The sequence below is a fragment of the Lucilia cuprina genome, chromosome 3 (assembly GCF_022045245.1).
Source record: "Lucilia cuprina isolate Lc7/37 chromosome 3, ASM2204524v1, whole genome shotgun sequence".
NCBI classification, from domain to species: Eukaryota; Metazoa; Arthropoda; class Insecta; order Diptera; family Calliphoridae; genus Lucilia; species Lucilia cuprina.
The window spans coordinates 29,541,910-29,567,043 of record NC_060951.1 but is presented as its reverse complement, the minus strand read 5'-3'; the positions used below and the strand labels follow the sequence as shown (position 1 = coordinate 29,567,043).

The 25,134-nt window shown below is 30.8% G+C and overlaps 1 protein-coding gene across 1 annotated transcript in view; it reads left to right on the top strand.

The window, feature by feature from the left end:
* The window catches only part of LOC111684070 (cytosolic carboxypeptidase Nna1-like), a 35,302-nt gene that overhangs the window by 7,312 nt on the left and 2,856 nt on the right, over positions 1-25,134 (top strand). Inside the window, exon 2 of the mRNA XM_046947532.1 lies at positions 3,083-3,261. Within this exon, the coding sequence (XP_046803488.1) occupies positions 3,083-3,261 (179 nt within the window). The remainder of the gene's footprint in view (positions 1-3,082; positions 3,262-25,134) is intronic.

The following is a 25,134-nucleotide window of genomic DNA, read 5'->3' as shown; positions in this document are numbered from 1 at the left end:
AGTCTATAGTCTAGTCTATAGTCTAGCCTATAGTCTAGTCTATAGTCTAGTCTATAGTCTAGTCTATAGTCTAGTCTATAGTCTAGTCTATAGTTTAGTCTATAGTCTATAGTATGGACTATAGTTTAGTTTGTACTCCATAGTGTGGATTACTACTGCTTAGTTTACAATCAGGACCATAGTCTAGTTTAGACTTAAGTCTAGACTTTACTCTAATTTAGACTTTGTGGATGCACTCATACATCTGTATGTGTGGGTTTATGAGTTTATTTGCTAGATATTTATTTACTACTACAGAAACCAACAGCTACCGCACATCTTCTACACATATGTACATTAGTCAGGTCCAGTTTTGCAAAAATTTCTTCAACAAAATTTATTTTTAACTAAGAAAACTGAAAACTATTCTGTATGATACAATTTGCAAAGAATGCCTCAGTATTAACGTACATATGTAGTCGTGTATGTGTGTGTCTGTGTACTCATATTAAAGTTGTTTTGGTTTTTTTGCAACAAGGATATGCAAAACACGTAGTATTCATGTCGAACATGTTCAAATTGCAATGTGTTAGTGTTGTTGTACGTGTTATACACAGAGTACATTTAAGAATGTGTTTGGTTAGGTGTATTTATACACAAAATTGTTTGGTTGTATGCATTCTTTTGTGTAAGGCCATGGTGTTTAGCATGCATGTAGTAGCATCATTTGTTGCCTCAACTGCTGCAACACGTTCTATGTTTTTTCTACACCAAAGTATATCTCCCTGTTTTAACTAAACGGGGTAAGAGTTTTTTTGTTCAATAAAATAGAAAATTAATCACATTTAACTCGAAATAATGAAAAAAGTTTTATTAAACAACAAAATAAAACATTGAATAGTAATTTGATTCCTTTTTGGCTAAATGGCACGAAGTTCTTTTTTTGAAATTGGAGGGAGAGGAATTTTTCACAACTGACCAAAAACATAATTTTGCACGTATAATTGTGGTCAATGGAAAAACATCAAACTCATTTGTATATTGTGTTGTTGTTATAATAAAACCACAATCATTATGATTATTAGTTGTCATTTATTGAATTGCATTTAAATGCAGTGATTGTGTTAGTTAAGTGGTTTTAGTTGGATAAATTCATGGACAAATTTACATATACATATAAATGAGGGAGTATAAAATGAGAAAATTCCTAAGTTTAAAGCACGAAACACACTATAATCTTGACTTTAGGCTATATTATAAAATATGAATTATAGTATGAAATTCAGGCAATATAATGGACTATATAAAGTCTGTACTATAGGTAATAGTTTGGACTGCAATCTATAATCAGGACTATAGTTTGTACTATACTATGTAGTCTGCGCTGTAGTCTAAAATGTCAATAACATTCGAAATCAGGACTATATTTTATAGTACGCACTATAGTCTATATTTTGGACTCTATTGTCTAGCAATAGTCAAGCCTCTAGTCTGGCTTATACTCTAATCTATTGTCTATAGTCTTGACTTTTTTCTATATCCTGAATTATAGTCTATAGTCCGGACTATAGTGCGGTCTGGACTACAATCTATAGCCTGGACTATAGACTATCGTCTGGATTATAGTCTATAAATTGAACTATAGTATATAGTGTGGGCTTTAGTTTATAGTTTAGACTGTAGTCTATAGTATAGAGTCCAAAACATAGTAATAATCTTGAATATGTATTATATTCCATAATATAGTCTGGGTACTAGTCTGACTACTATGGGTAATCCATCTTCTGGTATGTTGGCTATAGTTTCTATATTCTGAATTATAGTATATAACCCGGACTTTGGTCTGCACTCTGGACTATAATCCATAGTCTGGAATATAGGTTATCGTCTGGACTATAGTATTTAGTCTGGACTTTAGTCCGTCTTCTGGATCATTGTCTATAGTCTAGACTGTAGTATATAGTCTGGACAATAGTATATAGTCTGGACAATTGTATATAGTCTGGACTATAGTATAGTCTGGACTATATTATATAGTCTAGACTATAGTATATAGTCTGGACTATAGCATATAGTCTGGACTATAGTATATAGTCTGGACTATAGTATATAGTCTGGACTATGGTATATAGTCTGGACTATGGTATATAGTCTAGACTATAGTATATAGTCTGGACTATAGTATATAGTCTGGACTATAGTATATAGTCTGGACTATAGTATATAGTCTGGACTATAGTATATAGTCTGGACTATAATATATAGTCTGGGCTATATTATATAGTCTGGACTATAGTATATAGTCTGGACTATAGTAAATAGTCCGGACTATAGTATATAGTCTGGACTATAGTATATAGTCTGGACTATAGTATATAGTCTGGACTATAGTATATAGTCTGGACTATAGTATATAGTCTGGACAATAGTATAAAGTCTTGACCATAGTACAAAGTCTGGACTATAGTATATAGTCTGGACTATAGTGTATAGTCTAGACTAAAGTATGAACTATAGTATATAGTCTGGAATACAGTTTAAAGTCTGGTCTTTAATATATAGTCTCGACTATAGAATATAGTCTGCACTATTATATATAGCCTGGACTATATAGTCTAAAGTCTGGACTATAGTCTGAACTAAAGTCTATATTCTATACTATAACCTATCTTCTGGACTATAGTTTATAGTCTGAACTATAAGCTAAAGTCTGGACTATAGAATACAATCTGAATAAGTATTATACAGCAAACTAAAGTCTGGTCTGTTGTCTGGACTATATTATAAACTGGATCGTAGTATATACCCTAGTTATTCCAATGTTTGTGCTATTTTGCTTCGTTATACAAACATTAATATGTAATTAACTAAACAAATACAATATTTGCAATTGAAATGAAACATAAATATAAATAATAATTACAAAATCTAAATAAAACAATTTAAAGTTAAAAAAAAAACAAAAATTACACCAAACAATTTAATGTCAAATTCGTAAACATTTAATTTCTATTTAAAACAAAAAAAATTAATTTATCTCTAATTAAACATAACAAATTCACACTTCTCTATCTCATGATTCTATTTCATCTTTCCATTGCAGGTTTTCTTGGTAGTTTTCTATCAAAAGGTTTAAAAACTAATCAATTGGAAGTGAATACCGATGAGAAAACTCTACGTCCCATAGCACGTCTCAAAGAGCCACGTGATCTCTTTGCTCTGCCAAAAGATAAGGATAATGATTGTTCACAGCAGGCCCCCAGATGGCCTATTGAATGTCAGGTAAGTTAGAAAACAGAAAACCAACATAAATTTAAAACAATAAATAAAAGAAAATATAAAACAACAACAACCACAAAAATTCAATAAACAGCAGAACAGAAAACAGTCATCACACAAATTTGAATTATTGTCAGTTTCACAAACACTCCAGATAGAAAAATGAAAAAAGGTGAAAAAAGAATCATGTTATAGGTAAATGATTTACGCACCAATACTAAATGTTACGAATAAACAACCTTCTACAAACATGGTCATGTTGTAAAAACCAATATCTCTACAACTAAATGTAATTTACATTCCTAACATTTTTACATATTGACGTTGCCAAACATTAGGTTTTAGTTTTGTGTGTGTGTGTGTGGGTTTTTCTGTGTTACCTTTTAATATTTGTGTAAGCTTACTAAAGTACCTCATCGTACGTTACATTGAAACAGTGAAACTGACCTCCTATTGGCATTTTGAACTTTTTGGTTTATTTAGAGCACGCACATACTTATTTAAAATATACATATACTCATACAAATTTATTAAGCAGATCAATAAAAGGATGTTTATATATTTTTAGCCGAATTCGGACTAAGTTACATTTGTGTAGGTTAAAATTTTTTGATAGTTTAGTCAATACTTTGGGTATAAAACCTAAAAACTGGATTATAGTCTATAGTCTGGACTAAGTATAGTGTAATCTATGATATTAATTATTGTCTAGTCGAAAATCTGGTCCAGTCAATAGTTTGGTCTATATTATAGTCTATAGTTTGGACTATAGTCTAGCCGATAGTCTGGAATGTGGTTAAATCTATAGTCTATTATCTGAACAAGGGCTACTATAGTCTAAACTAGTATAGTCTAGTCTACTATATCTACTACTATAGTTCTGTACTATAGTCTATAGTATGGACTATAGACTATATGGTGTGTACTATAGTCTTTTCTATAGTCTAGACTGTAATTCGGATAATTGTCTAATCTACGATTTATACTATAGCCTAGGCTATAATCTGGACTATAGTTTAGTCTATAGTCTATTTTATAGTTTCGACTATAGTCTGGTTTATAGTCTTGAAAATACTTTAGTCTATAGTCTGAACAATAGCCTTATCTATAGTTTATACAGTAGTCTATAATCTAGACTGTAGTCTAGTCAATTGTATTAAGGCTATATAGTGTAGCATATAGTATGGACAATAGTTTATAGTCTGAACAAATGTCTAGTCTATAGTGTGGACAGTAGACTAGTGCGCAGTCTAATAGTTTGCACAATAGTCTAGTCTATAGTCTAGACTATTGTCTAGTATGGACAACAGTCTGGTCAAGAGTCTGGACTATAGTCTGGATAATACTCTGAACTATAGTCTGGACTATAGTTTGGACTGTAGTCTGGACTAAAGTCTGGACTATAGTTTGGACTATAGTCTGGACTATAGTGTGGACTATAGTCTGGACTTTTCTATATAGTCTGGACTATAGTCTTGTCAATAGTCTGGACTAATGTATTTTCAATAGTCTGTATTATTGTATTGTCTATAGTCTGGACTTTAGTCTTGCTTATAGTATGGACTATAGTATGGACTGTTGTCTAGTCTATAGTATGGGAAATTGTCTAGTGAATAGTGTGGATAATAGAGTAGTCTACTGTCTAGTCTATAGTTTATACAATAGTGTGGTCTATAGTCTGGACTGTATTCCTGTCAGTAGTCTAGTCTATAGTCTGGACTGTTGTGTAGTCAATTGTCTAGTCAATAATCTAGTCAATAGTATAGTCTATAGTCTAAACAATAATACCTCTAGACTACAGTCTAGTCTACAGTCAGGACAGTGAACTATATTCTAGTGAATAGAATGGACTATAGTCTTATCTATAGTCTAGTCTATAGTATGGTCGATAGACTTACATATAGTCTTGTATATAGTCTAGTTTGCAGTCTTGTATATAGTCTGGACTATAGTCTTATCTATAGTCCTAACTATAGTCTCGACTATAGTCTTGTATATAGTCTGGATAATAGAGTTGTCTTTAGTCTAGTCTATAGTCTGGATAATATTGCCTAGTCTAAACCCTATTTTAGTTTAATATGTAATCTAAACTATAGGTTAGTCTATAATAATATAATCCAGCTTGTAGTCTATGGGCTACTCCATAATTTGTTGAGTTTGAAAATAATTATATTGGAACAATACCTCCATTTTGATTGGCATGCGCGATGTTGGTTTTCCATCTCTAGCAGGTTGTAACCTATTTCACCATTATCTTCGAAAAGTCATCGTATGTTAGCGACACATTCTTCAAATCAAAGATTCGATAATTATAAAATTAATGCAAAAAATTTACCACCCTAATGTTTACTTATCGTTCATAGAAGATGATTGTGTAAAAACGCATAAATTTTAAAAACAGTAAATAACCATAGTTACAAGTACAAAATAAGTTATAAAGGTAAAACAGTTATTGAAAAGAATCCAGTCCACATAGATGAACTCTTTGCAGGTTAGAAGAAAAAGCTCCATAAGTAATGGTTAAAACTCGTACAAGCTGCACTATAACTTTGGTACAATCAAAATTTAAAATGAAGAATCCAGCTAAGCAGATAATCCAGAAATCATGAATAAAATTTGGATAAGGCTGAACCTATCTTTCGTTTTGATATCAGTTAACAAGCGCCGATTTCAGTTGGCCTCTAGTATTGATAATTTTTTAACATGTTTATAATCTTTAAGATCTCTGCTTTTTAAAAACAATTTCGTCCGTTGTTTATTTGTACTAAGCTCAAGCTTCCATCCCGCCCCTAAAACTACGTTGTGTAGGTGCGTAGGTATGTTTTTATTTGTAAACAACACATACAAAGTTACAAAAACAAAACAACTACATCGATGAGAGTATGACATGTATGTACAATGTGGAAGTAATAACAAAATTCAATTTTTCCTGATGTTTCCCACAGCAACACCTCCACATCCACTACAAACATTTACCACCCCCTGGGGCAGCCTAAAAGGAGCCAAATCTTTCAGTTTAATATACATTTTCCTGTACAATATTTTTTTTAGTTTTTATGGTTCCTTTACAGTTACTTTTTCCTTCTTCTTCCATTTTGTTATAATTTTTTGCTCTTCTTTTGTAAATAATGATTGATGAGTTTTTCATTTTTCCATATTGTGCGTGCAGGTGAATGAAGATGGATAGATGGTTGGTTGTTTGGATCAGAGTAGATTTGCTTTAAGAAATTTGTAGGATGGGGAAACACATTTTGCAAACAAACTTTTTATTACACAAAATTGATTTTTAGGCTTTATAAAAATTAAATTAAAGACAGATTTTAAAAATGTAAATTTATTTAATATTTTCTTCTGAATTTATTTGCCTTTTTACTTGTTCATTTTGAGGAAAGGGGAGTTGAAATGATTGATGTTCTTATTACAAAAGTTATAAAAAGGGACTCATGTTAAAAGTTTTAAAATAATTGGGAATGAGATTAAGGCATATGTTATAAAAGTTAAAATGTTTGTTAAATTATTGGGGGAAATGTTGTTAAAAGAGATTTACAAACCTATGGTTATAAATTAAGAGATCAATGGTATAAGAACAGAATATAAATTTAATAAAAATTATGTAATTTTTGGTTTTTAATTTTCATTAAAACACATTTTCAATTCTGTCCTATTTCTAGTTCTAGTTCTGTTCTAGTTCTGTTCTAGTTCTGTTCTAGTTCTGTTCTAGTTCTGTTCTAGTTCTGTTCTAGTTCTGTTCTAGTTCTGTTCTAGTTCTGTTCTAGTTCTGTTCTAGTTCTGTTCTAGTTCTGTTCTAGTTCTGTTCTAGTTCTGTTCTAGTTCTGTTCTAGTTCTGTTCTAGTTCTGTTCTAGTTCTGTTCTAGTTCTGTTCTAGTTCTGTTCTAGTTCTGTTCTAGTTCTGTTCTAGTTCTGTTCTAGTTCTGTTCTAGTTCTGTTCTAGTTCTTCAACTTATTCTCAGCCTTTCATTTCCTTTCAATATAAATTTTTTTTAATACTCTCTAACTAGGTCAAATACAATTTACTTAAACATTTCAACATTTAAAATGTAGTTTAAAATTTTACAATAAAAGATAATAATCCTGTAGATGGTACATGGTACGTGAACTACCAACAAAACACTCACAATATTTCTGTCTAATATGCACTCCAACAAAATAGTAAAGTCCTAGTTAAGTACTTACACAGTACTCTAGACCCATTAAACTCTAAATAAATGGAAAATCTAAAGACTGCGTTTAAATGACCGCTTGAGAGTGAACGAGATAGAGTGAACGAGATATTAAACAAAATATTATATTGTAGAGAAAAAGACGAGTTGAAAAGTTTAATCTTGTAGAAGGGCAGCTTAACTTAACTAAACGGTTTGTTTATTTCAAAATATTTGTATCCTTTTTTGTAGATTTGACTTAAAACTTAAACGTTTTTTTGTGGTCAAGTTGTTAGTGGTTTGTTTTGTGTTGGGAGTTTTAGTCCAATTTCGAGTTTTTATTTTGGTAAAACGATAATTTTACGTTTGTGTTTTACAACTACAGTAAATAGTGGTATTTCATAGTTTTTCTAGATGTCTGTCCTTCTATCTCTGGTGCATATAATTACTAGCATTTAAAGTTCTTAATTTATTTGTGAACAAAAAATATAAAACAACAACAAACTTTTTTACATAAAATTTATGCGGTTTCTTTTGCTTTCTCATTTTATTTTTTTTTACTTTAAAAGTAGTTTGACAAAATAAATGAAATTTTCCCTTAATGCTAGTTAAAAGGAAGAGATAAAATATTTTACAGCTTTAAATTTGTTTAACAAAATGTCATTTATTATAAGCTAAGCGGAAATATTATTATGAAATTGAATTATATTTATCTTGTTATTATTTTATATTTAAATATATGTAAGGAGTGAGATCGAAAAATTCTTAACACACGTTTTTCATTACATTTTTCAACCAAAGTATTATTTGATATTTTTTTTGATCAAGTTACCTTTGAAAAACATGTCAGTTATTATGTGTAATGTCAATTATATTAATTTTTTTGTTAATCTAATTAAAATGAGTGACCAGAAAAAAGTGCGTACAGAAATTATTAAATATTTTCAACTAAACCCAACTTGGTCTTACAAAAAGTTGGCCAAGCATACAAAGGTCTGCCGTCAAACTGTTTCCAATGTTATTAAACAGTACCGGGAAAACTTGTCAGTTGATAGAAAACCTGGTTCAGGTAGAAGGAATGGTCCACATGATGTGTCTAAAGCCAAAAAAATAGAACGCATTTTCAAAAGAGCTCCCAACACATCCGGTAGGAAAGCAGCTCGGTTAGCTCAGTGCTCGGACTATTTGGTACGAAAAGTTAAAGCTAATGCAGGTTTAAGAACATACAAGGCTCAAAAAGTTCCTGACAGGAACGCTGCTAAAAATTTAGAGGCCAAAAACAGAGCACGGAAATTGAAGTCAAGTTTTATAAAAAAATATTCTTGCTGCATAATGGATGACAAAACGTATGTTCTGGCAGATTTTTCGCAACTTCCAGGTTAAAAGTTTTATGTTGCTGATGCTCGAGGGAATGTTGAAGAAAAGTTTAGGACCCAAAAGCAGACAAAATTTCCCAGAAAGTTCTTGGTATGGCAAGCAATATGCAGTTGCGGCAAAAGAAGCCAATCATTTGTTACAACGGGCTCTATAAATACCGAAATTTACATCAAGGAATGTTTACAAAAAAGGCTGCTTCCATTCATAAGACTTCATAATGTGTCCACTTATTTTTGGCCTGACATGGCATCCTGTCACTATGGTAAACAAGCCCTTGAGTGGTACAAGAACAATAATGTGGTATTTGTACCAAGAGAGGCAAATCCTCCAAACTGCCCGGAGCTAAGGCCAGTGGAGAGATATTGGGCTCTTGTTAAAAAAGAATTGAAGAGTACAAAAAAGGTGTCCAAAAGTGTGGTAGATTTTAAACGGAGATGGACTACATGTTCGAGCAAAGTGACAGAAAGCACTATAAAAACGTTAATGGAAGGGTTTCCGAAAAGGGTTCAAAATTTCATCACTAGTGATTAAAACTATAAAAATATTTTTTTTTTTTTTTTTTTGTAAATTGTAATAATAATTTGAATCAAATAAAAAATAAAGCTGTAAGTTTAGTGGTTTCTTTTTTATAAACATATATGTATGTTAAGAATTTTTCGATCTCACTCCTTATGTAAATACGGAGACTCATAAAGATGTTTTCAATATTATCTGCTTCAAAAGCATTGAAGCAAATTTTTTATGCTAATTTTATTTTTCAATTCTCCTTCATAAACATTCTCAATGTTGTCTGTCGACATCATTGACAGTATCTTTTTCTCTTACATTATTATTTTTTTAACAAAATATTCATTATTTTTCTCGTTTTCATTGGCGTTGTTATCATTGTCTTCGTCTTTATCATCGACATCGTGAGCTCATCAACATCACTATTCGACTGATTCAATCATCTTTTAGTCATCATCCAGCTGTACACCCTCATTTTAAAAACATTCGACAATAACAACGTGATAACAATTTAATGTAATCAGTAACATACACTACATATATTATGTTGGGCTGATTTCACCCTACAGTCAGTCTTTAAGCGAAACAAGTCATTGCCTGTTGTGACGACTTTAAAATTTAACTGAACTTGAACAGAACCACAACTAAACTATAAGCAAATTTGAACTACACTAGAACTAAACTAGAATTAACTAAATCTGAACTAGAACTAAACTAGTACAAAACTAGTACTAAACTAAAACTAAACTAGAACTAAACTAGAACTAAACTAGAACTAAACTAGAACTGAACTAGAACTGAACTAGAACTTAAATAGAACTGAACTAGAACTAAACTAATACTGAAGTTGAACTAAACTAAACTAGAACTGAACTAGAACTGAACTAGAACTGAACTAGAACTGAACTAGAACTGAACTAGAACTGAACTAGAATTGAACTAGAACTGAACTAGAACTGAACCAGAACTGAACTAGAACTGAACTAGAACTGAACTAGAACTGAACTAGAACTGAACTAGAACTGAACTAGAACTGAACTAGAACTGAACTAGAACTGAACTTGAACTGAACTAGAACTGAACTAGAACTGAACTAGAACTGAACTAGAACTGAACTAGAACTGAACTAGAACTGAACTAGAACTGAACTAGAACTGAACTAGAACTGAACTAGAACTGAACTAGAACTGAACTAGAACTGAACTAGAACTGAACTAGAACTGAACTAGAACTGAACTAGAACTGAACTAGAACTGAACTAGAACTGAACTAGAACTGAACTAGAACTGAACTAGAACTGAACTAGAACTGAACTAGAACTGAACTAGAACTGAACTAGAACTGAACTAGAACTGAACTAGAACTGAACTAGAACTGAACTAGAACTGAACTAGAACTGAACTAGAACTGAACTAGAACTGAACTAGAACTGAACTAGAACTGAACTAGAACTGAACTAGAACTGAACTAGAACTGAACTAGAACTGAACTAGAACTGAACTAGAACTGAACTAGAACTGAACTAGAACTGAACTAGAACTGAACTAGAACTGAACTAGAACTGAACTAGAACTGAACTAGAACTGAACTAGAACTGAACTAGAACTGAACTAGAACTGAACTAGAACTGAACTAGAACTGAACTAGAACTGAACTAGAACTGAACTAGAACTGAACTAGAACTGAACTAGAACTGAACTAGAACTGAACTAGAACTGAACTAGAACTGAACTAGAACTGAACTAGAACTGAACTAGAACTGAACTAGAACTGAACTAGAACTGAACTAGAACTGAACTAGAACTAAACTAGAACTGAACTAGAACTAGACTAGAACTGAACTAGAACTAGACTAGAACTGAACTAGAACTGATCTTTGCACCCTAACGAACTCTCTATAATTTTGCACAAATCTGTACAAACCTGGAACTCTATCTTCCATCATTAATTTATGGAGTGTGCAGTAACTACATGTCAATCATACCTTACCTACTACCTATCATGTAATTCTCTATTTTATCCGGTAATAAGAATCTCTTAAAATATGTCAACCATGTTATTCGATAATATGACACCGAAAAAAATCGCACACAGAAAAATTCATTCTTTAACGCCTTTAAGCAGAGGTAAATATTCCTTGGAAAAAAACGAAAATGTATAAAACTTAATTTACTGCTTATGCAAATTTGTTACAATAATCATTTTCATACACTTTTTAACAAAAAAAGTTTAAAAGTGAAAAAAAACAAACTTATTTTTAAATCCGGCAAAGGAAACAAACATTAAGCCACCTATTCACTCTCACTCTATTGTGAAGTGAAATACAAGCCGCTGGTGAAGAAGATGATTTTCCGGTTTCTTGCGTACAAAATGAAAATGAAAATAAGTTTATGGAAAAGGTCACTCACCACTTGCTTACTTGTTAACTGGGTGTGTGTGTGTGTGTGTGAGGAAAAGTAACAAAGTAAATGGAAGATAAAGAACAAATGGGAAAAAGCTTGTCGGTTGATAAAAGGTACTTACACAATGTTGAACGAAAAGTACCTAAAGTTGAAGTACTTTTAAATAAAATATGTTATAGCCGTTACCCCCAGAATCCAAAAAACATTCTCTTACTTATCACCTAACAGCTATATGCATAAAAAGTTCTGGGACAACAAAACAAAAAGGTAGAGAAGACCTAAAAAGTTTCATTTTTCCATACATTTACATAAGTAGAGGGTACTTTGATGTTGTTTATAGTATTAGTTCTGTTGTTGTTATTTTTGCTAAGGACATTTTGTTGTTTTTAAAATCCTTGTATAACAAGTTAATGAAAAGGTCGTTTCCATAGTCAATGTGTCAGAGATGAAGACAACATAAAAGTCAGCCTGCAGAATATTCAGGGTTATATTAAACAGGATACCATTACAACACAAACAACATTAGCAACAGCAACAGTAGTAGTAGTAGTAGTAGTCATGTTGGCAATGGCAATTACAACAGTAAATCGAAACAAATCTTTGTAACTGAACTCTTAACAACAACTATCATAATATTAACTGTTGTAACAACATGGCGTAATTAAAATTGTTTTTTTTTTAAGAAAATTTCCATAACAAAACGAAAGGAAAATTTCCTGCTGTTGTAATTGTAATTTTCTTTATTTATTTCCTTTATATTGTACTCTAACTGACATTCTCTTTTGCATGTTTCACTATTTTCCTTTCACGAAAACAAATTTAGCTTTGAGCTTTTAAATCTTATTAGAAGACTTTTTTTTAAAAGGTTTCACTAAGAAATTTTAATTAAAAAATTTTTAAATATAAATATTTATAGAAGAAAAAGAGTTAAGGAACAAATATATAAAAATTAAAATTAGAAATTATTGACAAAACCGAAATCTGTTGTTGCAGAGAATCTCTTAATTGTTGCTGCAGAGAATTTCTGAATTTAGAGAAATCAGCCATCACAGCTAGAAATGAAAATTAATAAAGCTCCAAGCGATTGTAGAAAAGGATGTTCAATAGGAGTAAAAGATCAGCGATCGCAGAGATAGATTAACTATTTTAGAGAAATCTGCTATCACAGCTAGAAATGAAAATTAATATAGCTCCAAGCTAATAGAAAAGGATTCAAAATTGTCTGGAAACCTTTTCGATAAAAGGGAAATCGAACTCATTAAAATCGCAATGTGATCCACTAATAGAAATAGAAAGCAGCAATTGTTGGGAAAGACATCGATTATCAAATCACAATAAAGATAGTTCCTACATTGATATGATCGATCCAGAACTATATAGATAGAATAAGGAAAATAAGATAGATCATCGATTGTAATGAATGATCCATGATTGTAGAGAAAGAATAACTATTATAAAGAAAGAAACACCAAGAGAAGGATTGATGAAGCGGATCTATGACAAATGATTTAGTTTGTTGAAAACGATCCTGGATTGATGACACAGATCTGCGATTCTAGAGGATACTTTAATTTTAAAATCGATTGAAAACTTTAGATAAAGATCTAGAATTGTATTGATATTTATCGGTGGTTATAAAGAAATATCTACAAATACAGAGAAAAATACACGAACCTTTTGAAAGATATACACGATTGCAGAGAAAGATACAGAGATGGCAGAGATAGATCCGATATTAAGCGATCTATATCTTATCTTATCTCACGGTGGTCTTTTTCATCTACTAGGTAGAATTGTTCTTCAATGAAGAACTCAGGTGCCAATTAAAAAAAGACAGTTCTACAATTTTCACGAAAAGCCACGATTAAAAAGGAATTATCTTTAATTGGAATGATCGCTCCACAACAGTAAACATAAACATAATTCAGAATTACAGATATAGATCTGCAAGTGTTAAGAAAGATATACGATCATAGAAAAAGATTATCGATTAGAGGAGAAAGATTCTTGATTGTAGAGAACGATCAATCCAGAAAGATCTCCGATTGTAGACATAGATTCATGAGAATGAAATATCTAAAGTTGAAGAGATAATCTACATTTGTAGAAATAGATTAAGTTAGTATGGAAAGTTCGAGAAAGACTGATGACTGTACAAAAAGATGATTGTTCCGAAAGACCAACGGATATGCAGAGAGATCAACAAATGTACAGAAAGATCGACTATTTTTCAGAACGATCGACGATAATAAAGAAAGATGAGCGATTTTATAGAAATATCAATGATTCTAGAGAAAGATGAGCGATTGTGTAGAAAGACTGACGATTGTGCAGCAAAATTAATGATTGTAAAGAGACATCAGCAACTGTACAGAAAAATCAACGATTGTACAGAAAGATCAACGATTATAGAGAAAGATTAACGATTGTACAGAAAGATCAACGAATGTACCGAAAGATCGACTATTCTGCAGAACGATCGACGATTATAGAGAAAGGCCAGCGTTTTTATGAATGTAGCTTTAAATGGCGAAACATCCACGATCATTTTTCCACGAATGATGATCGAAGTTTAAGTACAAGCACGATTGCTGTTGCTAGTAATGTAAAACCTATAATCAGGAATTTCGTTCAAAGTAAATCTTAGTTGCTTTTCAAACTAGAAAAAAGTTCTCGATCAATGTCCGAAGTAGATCCACGATTGTTGCTTACAGTAGTAAAAAGTCAATATAGAATAGGAAATAGACTAGACTATAGACTAGACTATAGACTAGACTATAGACTAGACTAGACTATAGACTAGACTATAGACTAGACTATAGACTAGACTATAGACTACACTATAGACTAGGCTATAGACTAGGCTATAGACTAGGCTATAGACTAGGCTATAGACTAGGCTATAGACTAAACTATAGACTAGACTATAGAATCTTAGTAAATCTTAGTTGCTTTTCAAACTAGAAAAAAGTTCTCGATCAATGTCCGAAGTAGATCCACGATTGTTGCTTACAGTAGTAAAAAGTCAATATAGAATAGGAAATAGACTAGACTATAGACTAGACTATAGACTAGACTATAGACTAGACTATACACTAGACTATAGACTAGACTATAGACTAGACTATAGACTAGACTATAGACTAGTCTATAGACTAGACTATAGACTAGTCTATAGACTAGACTACTGATGTTTGAAATAAAGTAAGATCTATTTGCAACTGTAGTAAAAGTTAGATATTCAAAGATTTACGATCATTGACAGTTTCACAACCATTAATAAATGTATAGACATCTTCATTCCTTACTTCATACACTATAAACGTTAATCCCTAATAAAAATATTTAATTAATTAAAAAAATTTTAAACATATTTCATCCCTCCAATCCTTTATAACAAATTCATTTTATTATTGAAATTTCTTCACACTAAAGTCTTGAATAATCATAATATGAGAAAAAAATCTTTGTAATATTTCAAAAGTTTACAGCCACAACTAGTGACATTTAACAGCTGTTACTATAATTTTACTGCTATCCCTACTAGTTATAATACATTAATATACATTTCCGTATCCTCTCACTTCTCACTCTATGGTATTTCCGCTATTTATTTTCATTGTTGCCCTCTACCAAAAAAAACAAGAACAATAAAAACTTAAACAACGACATCTATAATAAAAACTACAACTGTAGCCAAATCCCTGTATAGTTTTTGCAGCGACAATGACGACGGTATCCACTAAATCCCAACTATTTTTATTTATTATAAGTTGGTTAAATCTGTAACACTTACAGAGTTAATTTATGACCAAACATTAACCCATTTAATCTATATATTGCTGTATTGTAGTAGACTTACATACAAATATATATATATATATATATATATATATATCGTTGGTTAAAAAGGAAATGTTCAAAAACTTAAAATATTTTATCTCTTAAGGAAAGTTATGCTGTGAAAAATGTTAGTTTTCCATAGGATTTTAGCTTCGATGGTTAATTTATTATTTAGGTCTATTTCCGTTTTATGTAACGCTATTGTGTTATAAATAAGACCATCATTAAATAAATACAAATAAAATGTTCTTTGTATTATTTTATTTTTTATAAAGATAAGGAAACTCATATAAAAAGTAGCTGGCAATAAAAATGACTAAAAATAAAATCATAAATAAGCCAAAGGTTGTGGTGGAAAAACACTTTTTTTGCTTTATTTTACGTTTTTAATTTATGGTGATAAAAGGAATTTATATTAAAATTAAAATTATATTAATTTTATAAAACCTTTGTAAAGTTATGGTCTGCAAAAAAGGTTACATATTTGAAGAAATTTTACATACATGCTTAAAATTTTTTCAAATCCAAGACTTTCGTTTAAAGTATAGATAGTTTCACGGTTAATGTAGGAAAAGATCACATTAAAATAAAGTACACAATCGCTTACATTCAATACAAACTGAAATGGAAGTATATTTCAAATTAAAGAAAGATACGTGATCGTTGCACTCAAGAGCAACTATGAGCGTTTTAAAGAAATAATAAAAATTATAAAAATAAAGAAAAAATAATGATCATGATCGCATACAATAGAGAATTTTGCACGATCGTGACATTCAATTTTGATTGACCTAGGACTATCGTTTCAAGGAGATGAAAATGACCAAAGATTCAAGTCATTTACTCAAAGTATAGATAGTTTAACGATCGAAGTAGGAAAAAATCGCAGTAAAGTAAAACACACGATCGCTATACTCAAAGCGGGAATTATACACGATCTTTACTTTCAATATAAACTCATCTAAGACTATTGTTTGAAGTTGAGGAAGATCAACGATCATTTTTCTGAAAAGCAACTGATGATCGTACCAAAGAAAACGAAATGATTGCAACAAAGAAAAGTTCATGATCATTACTCATAATAGAGAATTATTCATGATCGTTACATTCAACAATTCAAGACTTTTGCTAAAAGTATGGTTTAACAATCGAAGTAGGGAACATCGCATTAAAGTAAAATACACGATCGCTATACTCAAAGCAGAAATTATCCACGATCTTTACTTTAAAGATAGACTTAGCTGGGACTACTGTTCAAAGTTGATCCATGATCATTTTACTTGAAGATCATTACTCACAATAGAGAATTATCTATGATCCTTATATTTAATATATATTATTTAAGACAATTGTTTGAATGAGAGAAAGATGCTTGGCTATTGCTGAAATTCTACACTATCGTTGCACTTAATATCGACTTATCTAGGGCTATTATTTTAAATAGAGAAAGATCCATGATCCCTTTACTCAATAGCAATAGATGATCACTCCTAAGAAAACGGAATGATTGCAGTAAAGAATAAGATGATCATGACTATTGTTCGAATTCGTGAAAGTTCTACAATCATTTTACTCAAAAGTAACTGAAAACGAAAAGATCACAGTTCGTGATAATTGCTCACAAGTAGGAAATTAGCGAAATACTTCAAGATCGTTATACTCAAAGCGGGAATTTTACATGATTTTTACTCTCAATATAAACTCATTTAAGATTATTGTTCGAAGTAGAGGAAGATCCACGATCATTTTACTCAAAAGCAACTAATTAACGTACCTAAGAAAACAAAATAATTGTAATAAAAAAAGTTTATGATCATTACTCATAATAGAGAATTATCCACGATCAATACTTCGACAAGATCGTAAATTAAATTTACATCATTTTAATAGCATTATTTTAAGAAATTAACTTAAATTTGTGCATACTTCAAAATTCTTTAGATATCAATTTTTTAAATAGAATGTTTGTTTTCAAAGCCTTCAGCGTAAAAAAATATAAAAAAAATACTTCAAAGCTAAAACCGAATCCTTTATTATTTTTCGTTTATTTTTTATTTCAAACTTACATTTTCATTTTAAACAAATATTAATGCATCTCTATACGCTTATGTCTCTTATTTATTTATGTGAAAAATTTTCCTCTCACATTTTAATAAAAAAAAACTCATAATATTCCATAAAATCTACATCCGTATTTGTACATGATGCAGTGTATGAAGGACATGGTGGTTAACCATTTAAAGCATTTAAAACTGTTCTATATAGTATTTTGGGACGAATTTCAGAGGAATATATGTATGTATCTATACAAAAACCCACGCACAATTCGGTGAAAATGAGGAAGAGTGAGAATGAAGAAGAATACATACAACCACATGATGAAACATAGGAAGCTACAGCCAAGCAACTGACTTTTTTAAATGCAACAACAATAATAATAACAACAAAAAACATGAATGTTAATGAGAAGATTACAAATGTAGTTTACATATACATATGTGAATGTTGTTTTTGTTCTAAAAAAACTGTGACAGAAAAAAGTGGAGCAACTTCAATTATTAAACTTTTGAAAGTAATTAAAAATATATACTAGACTATATAATAGACATTAGTTTGTAGAATTTACTATAAACTAGACTATAGACTGGACTTTAGATTAGACTATAGACAAGACCATAGACTAGACTATAGACTAGAACATAGACTAGACTATAGACTAGAACATAGACTAGACTATAGACTAGAGTATAGACTAGACTATAGACTATACTATAGACTAGACTATAGACTAGACTATAGACTAGACTATAGACTAGACTATAGACTAGACTATAGACTAGACTATAGACTAGACTATAGACTAGACTATAGACTAGACTATAGACTAGACTATAGACTAGACTATAGACTAGATTATATACTATACTGTTGACTGTATAATATTACATATATTAAAGATTTATCATATGCCTTTAGTATGTAGTATTACTGGGCGTATAAATAATTTTTAAATCTTTTTAATTCCATATTTATCATACGTCCTATATTCACATTGCTCATTAATCAACTATTATATAAAATATTTTAATTTTATTTTTTACCAATTTTTATCTAATGTTACCACCACATACTCAGTCATGTTTGTGTTAAATCATTTAGTTTTTAATCATTTCAACCCTATTTAAACTGAAATGGAAAAATGTTTTATTTAATTACGAAAAAAAAATATAAATTATAGCAGAGCAATTTATCAGTAACCAAACATACAGATTAATACATACATATATATGTACATAATTTACAATATTCTTAATACCACATGCCCCATGCAAGAACACATCCATACAGTTATGTGAAGTAACATATTGTAGTTTAAGCCTCTTTCACAAATGTAATGAAATATTTATAAATGTATGTGTGATTGTGTGTCTGTTAGAATATATGTTTACATATGTTTGTTTCTACTGATCCATACATATGTTTGTACTGATATAGTATGTGTCTACCCTTTGAAGTTGAATGTGTTGAGGTAACCGGGAATTATGCCATTAAATATAAAAATAGCAATAAAAATTTTAATGCCATGAAACAGTGGGCCTATTCCGATTTCTATTTGTTAGAAATTTAATAGTTTTTTCTAATTTAATTTTTTTGAGTTTTTTATAACATAAATGTTAAAGAATTTTGTCCCACTGTTTATCCTCACTGCCACCTCTACTAACATCACTTACACAGCCCATAATTTTTTGTTTACTAGTGTTTCTAGAGATTCATACATATTAACGTACATCTCCTCTAGTAAATATAATAAATTTTCTTCTCATTTGGTAGTTAAGTAAAATAAATAAAAAAAATACATAAAAATGTGAGAAATTATTCAACAAACATGTTGTTCCACAAGGATAGTGTATCCTTGGTATACAACACCTTTTAGATTTCACTTATAGTGTCGTTTGTTTGTTCACTGCAGCACAACATACATACATATGTCTATATGTATAGTGTGGCAAGTTACAAGTTCCTTTAGCCTAAAGGTGGCAGATTGTCAGAGCATATTTGTAAATGTCAATAGAGTTGGGTGTATTAATATGTGATCCATTTATATGTATGCAGGTTCATATACTAAAATACTGCTGAAATTAAAAGGAAGTACATTAAATAATGATCTGTTGATATTATATGTTTATCAAAGTACATACTAAAAGTTAGAATATTGATAGCAAAGATCAATTATATTATTAAACAGTCCAGTCATTTAGTTCTATTTCAGATTTATTTCAGTCCTACTTCAGTTCTAGTTCAGTTCTAGTTCAGTTCTAGTTCAGTTCTAGTTCAGTTCTAGTTCAGTTCTAGTTCAGTTCTAGTTCAGTTCTAGTTCAGTTCTCTAGACTATAGACTAGACTATAGACTAGACTATAGACTAGACTATAGACTAGACTATAGACTAGACTATAGACTAGACTATAGACTAGACTATAGACTAGACTATAGACTAGACTATAGACTAGACTATAGACTAGACTATAGACTAGACTATAGACTAGACTATAGACTAGACTATAGACTAGACTATAGACTAGACTATAGACTAGACTATAGACTAGACTATAGACTAGACTATAGACTAGACTATAGACTAGACTATAGATTAGACTATAGATTAGACTATAGATTAGACTATAGACTAGACTATAGACTAGATTGTAGACTAGACCCTAGACTAGACCATATACTTTAGGCTCTATAACCTAGTCTGAGCTTCCTCTTCCTTCTCCTCCAAAACTATTTTATTTTGTATACGTTTACCCACATGAGTATATATGTATAAGGGTTTCACATAACTGCGTTTCATATGAAAAACAACATTATTGTTGTCATCATGACCAAAATCTTTATCGTCATGATGATGTAGAGTATGAATATATGAAAATGTTATGAGATATACATACTATCTGAATAAACATATGTTTGTATAAGAAGTACATATAATGCTAATACTTTTGTACCTCAACAAACCACATTTCCATAGAGCATTTGGACTAAATACATATGGAATCACACTTAAAAAAACTTCAGAAATGCATTTTGAGGAAATACAGAAAAATTTGTAAAAAAATCCACACAAAACACATGGAATCAATTTATTCATGTGAAAGGCAAAAGAAAAATTTGAAAAACTACAAAAAAATTGCGTATTATATTTAAATATTTCTAAAACGAAAAAAAGGTGAACATAGATATAGAAAAATGTTGCATAGAATTTAGAATTTTTTTATTTTGTATATTATTGTGCTGATTTTTTCATTGAATTTTTTTCACTTTTTTACGCCTGAATGCATTTCGTTCACTCTTTTATTTCCACTTGTATAGATTCTAGCTGTTGGTTTTTTCTTTATTTCAATTTAAAAAAATTTGTGATTTGTTGGATTTGTGTGTTTTTTTTTCTTCGCTGTTCCGTTGCTGCATTTACAGCTCTAAGCTATTGTTGAAAATCAGTGAAGATTTTTTAAACACGTCATGATTGTGTGCATGGGACACGGCTGATTGTCAGTTTAGTTGGAAGAGGAACATTTAAAAGAATTTTAACAATGGAAATGAGGATGATTTACAATGGCTATTGCTTACAATTGTGGTGTATAAGGAGTTAAAGTTCCGTTGTTGCTATTTAAGGTGTAAAAACTTGTATTTGAAGAAGGAAAAAGTAAAACGTATTTGAAATTTAATTGAAATTGTTTGGATTAAAAAAAGATTAAACAATAGATTTGTTGCAACAAATTACTGAGAAAAACGTTTAGATTTAAATATAAATGGTTCATACGTATTGAACAATATTAAAATTCCAAAAAAATTAACATTGTTGGACAACAGTACGTATGAAAACTTTAAATTAACAAAATTGAACTTTTTCATAATACTCATACGCCCCTTAGCTCTAAGTAACCCAATGTAAATGCAACGAGATTACAAAGACCTGAAGTTTTGAACAGATTTCCTCCATCACACTTGAGATATCGTGTCCTGAAATTTAAAAACAGGTAAATTTTGACAGTCTTTAAGACGGTTTAACAGCGCCATGACAACTTTATTTGTACAATTTTGTATGCTATGCTGAAAGTCCATTCAATTAGCTTTAAAATAAAGCCTTAGCACCTTACATGTCTTCTTTCTTCTTCGAGATATCTTCACATAAAGCTTAAAATCTCATGGTTTTTACAACCTGAATCAATTGCGTTTTTTTTTAAACTTCAGGATACGACATCTCAAATGATGGATAAATTTTAAGGCCAAATTCGGACCAGAGCGGGACTCACGTTTAAAAAAGTATACTTTGGTCTCTGGGTTTAATTGACAATTAAGTTTGCCTTTAGTGCTCTTTACGTTCTTCTTTATTTCTCGTAAATCATCTTTAAGTTTAAGTCTTCTTAAGTTTTAAACGCTAATCCTGTAGAACACAAAGAAATTTGGGACAGTGAAGCGATAGTCTCTATACTCAGTTGTTCCGTATGCATCTATTTTTAATTTAAAGGATCACTTTCACATTTGATTGGAATGGCAGTTTGCTTCTTGTGACCGATTTTGTCTTGCAATCAATTGAGCTGCCTTTGTGAGAGAAAGTATGAGTATTTGGCATGTAGCTTTAGTCTTTAGAGGTACTTTTTCAAGCACATGCTGAGCTAGAGACGACATTAACAGAACTCTTAGGTAGGCCTAAGTGCAAACACTTAGCTCAAGTACTTTAGATATCTAAACTCTCCTTGTGAGAGAAAGAAGTCATAGTGGTTTAAATGTGTATCTGACAAGCAGCCCATCATACAGAGATAGTTTTTCAAAAGAGGGGCGACTTGAACGGAAGTACTTCAGATATCTAATCTCTGATCGTAGTATTTCTATTGCTTTCTTTTTTGCCAACATCTATATCATATAAATATACTAAAGTAATGACCCATATTTGTTCGGCAACAGCACCTAGAAACATACTTGGAACAGAGAATTATGTTCTCAAGTAAGAACGAAGTTATCTAAAGAAGCGAACTTTATCGATAACACATTCATCAAACTACTCTAAAATCTATTCACTTGGGTACGTTGAGGTAAGCTTAAACAAGAACCTGTAAAGGAAAAAACCTGCGGACAACTGTATCCCATAGTTACAGATTATAAGTTTTTGTATAAGCCGAGACTTTGTTCTTACAGGGATACACTGTGGTAATTCTGGTATGAACAGAGTTTAATCTGAACATACCTGGACAAGGAAGGAAAATTGAATGGTATCAGTTGTGTATGATACCTTTCATTCAGTTAGACATACAGGAGGGGTTAGGCCCGCATACCTCTACATACATCCCGTATCATATACAATTGACACCAACTCATTTCTAACGCTAAGTCACACAGTCACGCTTCTATAGGATATCTGTTGTCTTCAGCAACAGCACCGAACTTATCCCGAAATATTGACTTTACCTTACGCTAGACCTTTAACAGCCTCTCACTTTTCCCTCAAATTTGGGTTTAAGCCACAGCCCCGTGGAACTTCAAACAGCAGGACATAGTTCTGCGGGCAACTGGCCAGCCATAGTACTAGATTGTGGAACCCATGTCAATTCACGCCGAGGAGTGAAGTGACATCACCAGTTTATAGTCCCGGCAGACTAAAGGTACTTGCATCACCTATTCACCCCCGGATTGCAATACAACAAGATGGAATCTGTCAAGAAAACATGCCCAGGGGGGACGTAATTTGTACAGTTTATGTCTAAAGGAAGTATTTAGTATTTGAATCCCGAAAATATATGAGATGTTTAGAGAATTGTTTCAACAATCGTAAAGGCAATAGAACGGACGGACAGGACTACATCAAAGTAAACACCCATTCATTCTCTTCTCTTTTATTCACTATTTACCTTAATCAAAGCCTACTTTTAGGCAGTAGTTTTAATTTCATATTAAATTATCTAAAAACCAGATAATAATCTCTACAATAACAACAAACAATTCTTTTAAATCTCTGTTATCAATTTCTGTTCTGTTCTGTTTTTTTTTTTTTTTGTTCCCTTTTATTATTTTTCATTCAATGCTTAACGATTTGCTATGCCAACATCAGCATTTTCGCTTTTCAAATTTCCTTTTTATATCAATGTGTGAATGGAGGACAACAGAAAAAATAAAAATAAAATTCTATAGATATTTTTGTGTTTGTGAATTTTATTGATGTGTACATATGTGTGTATGTGTGAAAGTTCTCTTTATAGTTTGTTAACATTTATCAATTCATCTTCTCAAATATTTTTGTTTGCTCTTGATTTTGCTTCATTGATATTTACATAAAAAACTAACAAATAAATATTTATAGATGTATGTTTAGTTTTTGATAATAATGACCTCTGTAGGTCTATCTTTATGGCAGCATTTACTGTTAAAAAATAAATCGATGCCTTGACAGCAAACGGACTTAAGTGGTATTGTTAGAAAAATATTTTGGGTAAATGGATTCTAGTGAAAAGTGAACCGTTTCCAGTTCTATAACGATATTTAAGTTTTCTATAGAATTTATTGATTGCTGTATTTGAACAAATACATATACACTACATAACTAGATGAATGGTTGATTGAACAAGCAATCATAAATGTGAAATGAAATAATGACCGTCCGACCATTATCATCATAATATCTAGGATTCACATCATATGTATGTGTAAACAAGAGGAAATGTAAATATTTGTAAAAAGCTTAAGAGGAAATCATCTGCACACACGCGCTCTATTTAGATTTAAATGTTAGTTGATGGTTGAAATTTTAAGGAAAAATATGTTGGAAATTATAGGAAAATAAATTGCTTTTAAAACCTAACAAATGTTACAAGCATAACGAGCATTTATCAGTCTATTGTTTATGACGTTTATTTAAACTTTGAATGTAGCAATATGGAAAACTTTTCATGTTAAGAGCGCAATCTGCAGAGTATATAAAATATTTATTTACAAATTCCTTTACACAGGCTACTAAGCACATATATTCATATGCTCGAAACTAAATTTTCTTCCTGTTTTCTTATCACTGACCACGGGTTTAGTTATTATTTTTCCCCCAATTTTTCCTTTTGAACGCTTCGCAACTTTCATTTTTTTATGGCATATAAATCCTTACATATTTTAATGGGAATTTCCTCTTTTTATTACTAATATCCACAGGTTGTTTATTAAAGATGAATTATGGTTCACCATTATCTGCTTCTTTGAATTACCATAAATAATCGTTATAAAAAATAAATTGAATAAATTAGAAAAAATATAATAGAAAGTGGTGTAGCTAATGCAAAAATTTAACTCGTCAAAAATATAAACAATTCTTTATATTTTTTTCAGCAAAAAAAATTTACAGAACAAAAAGTGGACTAGCATTAAACTTGACATGCTGTAGAACTGAACTTATACTGTTTTCGAACTGAACTAGAACTCAATTAAAACTCACATAGAACTGAACTAGAACTAGAACTGAACTAGAACTGAACTAGAACTGAACTAGAACTGAACTAGAACTGAACTAGAACTGAACTAGAACTGAACTAGAACTGAACTAGAACTGA